Source organism: Elephas maximus, chromosome 18, assembly GCF_024166365.1.
Source record: "Elephas maximus indicus isolate mEleMax1 chromosome 18, mEleMax1 primary haplotype, whole genome shotgun sequence".
Lineage (NCBI taxonomy): Eukaryota > Metazoa > Chordata > Mammalia > Proboscidea > Elephantidae > Elephas > Elephas maximus.
This window is the reverse complement of record NC_064836.1, coordinates 68080114-68086223: the sequence shown is the minus strand read 5'-3', so window position 1 is coordinate 68086223 and position 6110 is coordinate 68080114. Positions and strand designations below refer to the sequence as shown.

The 6110-nt window shown below is 37.1% G+C and overlaps 1 protein-coding gene across 1 annotated transcript; it reads right to left on the bottom strand.

Moving 5' to 3' along the window:
• Positions 1–3108: 3108 nt before the first annotated feature.
• Positions 3109–4022, bottom strand: LOC126061509 (olfactory receptor 5AC2-like). The gene is given in 2 exon segments (XM_049858086.1): positions 3109–3720; positions 3723–4022. Coding segments are annotated over 2 exon segments (912 nt in total).
• Between the last annotated feature and the right edge of the window lie 2088 nt (positions 4023–6110).

Below are 6110 nucleotides of genomic sequence, written 5' to 3'. Positions count from 1 at the left end.
TCCTTTATGGACCATATTTTAGAGTAACCAAAATTTAATGAAGGTTTTTTAATAGAAGAATTACAGCTAATAAATGCAGAAGAATGCTAGAATTAAGAAAACACCCATTTTGCAATCCTTGATAAAATAATAGATCTGGCCAATAATCATTAAAATCATTGTCAACAGGCCTGATGGGAAACTCAACAATGGTTGGCTCAGACTGGCATCACCTGAATAGAGCCAGAAATGAATGTCATTAAAAATGGGACAATCAGAATTTTGTCCTTCTTGATTTCACACAATAGGAAATCCATAGCTCACTATCTAAAATACAAATATGCTAAGTTTAATTATGCTTATAGATAAAACACTGTCTACCAGTTTGCAGGTAATACATCACCTGAGTCGGAATCGACTCGAGAGCACTGGGTTTTATATTACCTTCATCACAGAGATACAATCAGCCAGATCCAGAAAGTGAAAATTCTACAGGACAAATAAACCAGTTTCTTCAATAAAGAAATGGCATAAAAAAAAAAAGGCCTGGAGGTTGGAGAGGAAGGAAACCACTACAGGTTAAAAAAAGATTTAAAAACTATCAACCAAAAGCAAAGAGTATTCCCTGGTTCAAATCCTGATTCAAGAAGAGAAACCACAAAATAACATCTTTGAAATAAATTGGGAATATTGAACCTGGCCGATATTGGACAATAAACCCTGATGCATAGTGGTTAAAAGTTCTGCTGCTAAGCAAAATGTTTGCAGTTCAAATCCACCAGGAGCTCCTTGGAAACATATGGAGCAGTTCTACTCTGCCCCATAGGGTCTCCATGAGAGAATCTATTCAAAGACAATAGGTTTGGGTTTTTGTTTTTTTTTTTGGTAAGCAACTATTATTAATTTGCTGCATATGGTAATAGTACTGTGGGTAGGTTACAACAAAGTCATTTTAGTGTCACATGAACTAAAAGATTACATGTGACATGAACTAAAAGATTAATAAAAGGGTATTCATTAATAAAAAGGTGCTCATTGTAGCTTTAACATTTCAGTCATAAAGTAACACTGTAGAAATGAGAAATATCATGCTGTGACATGCTCTCAAATGAAAACATGCTGAGACATATTTTTGTGGAAATAAAGTTATTTTTGTCAAAATGATAACAAGAATTTAAGTGATTATAACAGAAGATCTAAGCAAATTATAGGAAGAGGTGCTAATAAAAAATAGATGAAACTGTGATAGCAAAAGTCAAACCTAACTTATAAGCCATTCTTAAACACCAAGATTGTGAAATTAGTCAGACTCTCCTGGATGTCGATAGTATCTCTAAGTATAATACACTCATTTGCATATTTTCAAAAAACCGTTTGTCAGTGGGGACCTATAGGAATAAAACTACAATGGTTTAAAATAATTGAAATTTTCATTTATATTCATAACTCAAATAATTAGTACATTTATTATATATATATATACACACACACATACGGTTTTTAAAAGTATTTTAGATCAGTGGTTTGGTGCATTTGTTGGAATTTCAGCAAATAAGTAAGTAACCTCATTACCATTGAGTCAATTCCCACACATAGCAGCCCTTTAGGACAGAGCAGAACTGCCCCTTAGGGTTTCCAAGGCTGTCAATCTTTATGGAAGCAGACTACCACATTTTCTCCCACAGAGTGACTGGTAGATTCAAATCAGCGGACCTTTTGGATCACCACTGAGTGCTTCAACCACTGTGCCACCAAGGGCTCCTTAACAACAACAAAAAATAACTATTTTAAAATACTTGAAAGAAAGGGACATTATTTCTGTCCAGCAACTTGAATTTCATTTTCCTTTTCTATGAAATCTTTTTTTCCTAAATATAATGCTTGGACAAGCAGACTGCTCAAGGAACATAATTCAGTCTTAGCTAAAGAGGAGCTGTGTCAGTTGGATTCTGAGAAAGTAAATTGGCATATGTTAATTTCATCTTATCACTGAACTCGAAGTAAATTGGTAGCTTAGACCACAAGAACCTGGTCTCAGCTTGAAGAGAACCCCCCACCTCAGCCTTGGACACACATCCATATAAGCTTAACCAGATTCTTGTCCTTGCCTCTGCCTGGTTAGTTCTTGTAGTATAGCAATGCAATTCCTATTCAAATATTTGTCCATGCTTATTATTGCAAATAAAATGCTCATAGAGATAGAGTGCAGGAGATCTGTAATGTTTGTGTGACTATATTCCATGCAAGGAGCCCTCACAGCCCGAACATATGACCACTACACTGCAAACTGAAAGGTAGGCAGTTCAAACTCATCTAACCTACCAGTGGACAAAGACCAGGCAATCTGCATCCATGAAGATTATAGCTAAGAAAACTCTATAGGGGAACTCTCTTCTGTCACATGGGGTAGCAATAAGTTAAAATTCACTCCACTGCACCCAACAACACTATCCAGAGATATTTCCAAATCCGAAAAATTCCTGAATACCACTATATCATATAACGTCTTACATGGAAGTCATTATACAGACTAGATATGAGGAATTTTAATCTTGATATTTTGTTGTTTAATACAAGATAATGTCCTTTTTTAAAAAAAATTGTTGTTATTAAGATGCACCAATATTTTTAGACCCCCACATTTTTCTTAGCTTTCATTTCAGGAACACTTTCTGCAAAGAATCAGTGTTTGTCAGTTTATCAGAATTTTTGTAACTAGTAGACCGTCACAGAGCCTTACTAACATGCCAGTCTAACACAATGAACAAGGATCAGTCATGAACTGAATGATTCACACTTATATATTGGCCTTAATTATTGACAATTATTAAATGTAATTTGGGGAGGGGACTCCTTGCAGATAGTAAATTATCAAAAACTGAATGTTGAGATAATGTGGAAGTCCAGTGTTTCCAAGTCAGTCAGCTGTGGCTGACTCGAGGACACTTCAACTGGACCCACCTCAAGTAAACATTGTACGAAGCTGGGTTCCCTCACATGGTGCGCAGGGACCATCCTGACCACTACCCTCTGTGATAGGGCACAGCCATGACTAATCTTCAGGGCTTGGGGACTTGCTTATGCAAAGCGTGAGAAGAGGCAAAATTTGAAATTTCTCTTCGAAGCTGTTTACTTCTTTGTAACTCTCTTCAAGGCACCTATAACCTCTTTATTTCTCAAACTGTAAATAAAGGGGTTTATCAGAGGAATTATAATTGTGTAAAACAGTGAATACATCTGATCCTGATATTTATCAGGTAACACATACATGAAGAAGAGTGTGCTATAGAACAAAGAGACAGAGAGCAGATGAGCACTGCACGTGGAGAAGGCTTTGCTTCTGCCCTTTTCTGATTTTTTTTTCAGGATATCAAAAAGCACACGAATATAAGAGATTATGATGGTCATTAAAGTGAATATTTGTATAAATGTGCCAAAAATAAATATCATTAGTGCATTAGTAGATGGGTCAGTGCATGAAATTTGGAACAGCTGTAAGATTTCACAGTAGAAATAATGGATTATATTAGACCTGCAGAAAGTTAGCCTTAACGACAAAACCACATGAATCAGGGAATGCAGAAAACCAATAGCATATGAAATACTTATCAAATGAGTGCAGAGTCTGTTGGACATCACCACAGGATAAAGCAAAGGGTTACATATAGCTACATATCTGTCATATGCCATCACTACCAGGAGGAAGCATTCTGTAGTTGCACTGAAAGCAAAAAAAAAAAAAACTGGGTGATGCATTCTGCCAGAGATATCATTGTAGTTCTGTCTAAGAAATTGACCAGCATCCTCGGGGTCACAGAGGTTGAAGTGCAAGCATCTGCAAAGGCTAAACCACCAAGGAATAAGTACATGGGCGTGTGAAGATGGGGGTCCGTCCAAATAAGAGCCATCAGTCCGAGATTTCCCACCATGGTGATGAGGTAGATCACCAAGAACACCAGGAACAGTGGGACCTGCAGCCATAGGCGATCTGTAAGTCCTGTGAGAACAAACTCTGTCACCAGAGTCCTATTTTCTTCTGACATATCCACCCTTTCCAATCACTGTAATGAGAAAAATAAAGAAAACTGTCACTAACAATAATATAAAGCAGTGACAATTTTTTCTTTGTAAATTCAATTATACCTTAGTGGTATTTCCTACTGAATCGGTAGTTTTTAAAGTGTAACTTTCATCCTTGAGTAAGATATATTTACAAATTCTGAATTTAGTATGCAATCCTAAAACTTAGGGGAAAATTTGAAATGAATGCAAGTATTTGAAATGATACTGAAATTGTTATTTCAACTGCGTGTGGAAAAGAGGTGGACTAACAATTTCCTACATGGATAGCTACATAATTTTTTTTATTACATACCGGAATAGATCAAAAACAAAGGAAAACGGGAAAAAATATGGTTGGAAAATATTTGCAAGATATCTTTAATATACAAGGTTTGTTGTTGTTGTTGTTGTTAGGTGCTGTTGAGTTGGTTCCAACTCATAGCAACCCTATGCACAACAGAACAAAACACTACCCTGTCCTTCCCCATCCTCACAATGGTTGTTATGCTTGAGCCAATTGTTGCAGCCACTGTGTCAGCTCATCTTGTCGAGTGTCTTCCTCTTTTTCAGTGACCCTCTACTTTACCAAGCATGATGTCCTAATCTATGGACTGGTCCCTCCTGATAACATGTCCAAAGTATGTGAGATGAAGTCTCCCCATCCTCACTTCCAAGGAACACTCTGGCTGTATTTCTTCCAAGACAGACCTGGTCATTCTTCTGGCGGTCCATGGTATAGTCAATATTCTTTGCCAACACCATAATTCAAAGGCATCAATTCTTCTTCGGTCTTCCTTATTCATTGTCCAGCTTTTGTATGCACATGAGGCAATTGAAAATATCATGGCTTGGATTAATCTCACTTAAGTCCTCAAAGTGACATATTTCCTTTTTAACACTTTAAAGAGGTCTTTGGCAGCAGATTTGCCCAATGCAATACGTCCCTTGACTTCCTGGCTGCTGATTCCGTGGGTGCTCATTATGGATTCAAGTAAAACGAAATCCTTGACATCTTCAATCTTTTCTGTTAATCATGATGCTTATTGGTCCAGTTGTGATGGTTTTTGTTTTCTCTATACTGATGTGTCTTTGATCTTTGATCTTCAACAGTAAGTGCTTCAAGTCATCCACACATCTGTCAGTTTGTCATATTGCAGTCGCTTGCATGTTGTTGTGATGCTGGAAGCTATGCCAGTGGTATTACAGATACCACCAGGGTCACCCTTGGTGGACAGTTTTCAGCTGAGTTTCCAGACTAAGACACGGTAGGAAGAAGAACTTGGTGGTTCACTTCTGATAAACTGGCCAGTGAGAATACTATGAATAGTAGCAGAACATTGTCTGATGCAGTGCCAGAAGATGAGCCCCTCAGGTCTGAAGGCACTCAAAATACAACTGGGGAAGAGCTGCCTCCTGAAAGTAGGGTCAAGCTTAACAACATGGATGGAGCCAAGCTTTCAGACCTTCATTTGCTGATGTGGCATGACTCAAAATGAGAACAAACAGCTACAAACATCCATTAATAAAAGGTATGTGGAATGTACGAAGTATGAATCTAGGAAAATTGGGAATCATCAAAAATAAAATGGAACGCATAAACATCCTAGGCATTAGTGAGCTGATTGATATGGAGTGGTATTGGCCATTTTGAATCAGACAATCATATGGTCTGCTATGCCAGAAATGACAAATTGAAGTGGAATAGCATCACTTTTATCATCAAAAAGAACATTTCAAGATCTTTTCTGAAGTACAACGCTGTCAGGATAATATTAATACACCTTCAAGGAAGGCCAGTTAGTACAACTTTTATTCAAATTTATGCACCAATCACTAACGCCAAAGATGAGTAAATCAAAGATTTTTGCTAACTTCTGCAGTCTAAAAATGATCAAACATTCAATCAAGATGCATTCATAATTACTGGTGATTGGAATATGAAAGTTGTAAACAAAGAAGTAGGATAGGTAGTTGGAAAATATTGCCTTACTGATAGAAATCAAGCTGGAGATCACATGATAGAATTTTGTAAGATCAATGATTCCCTCATTGCAAACACCTTTTTTTGA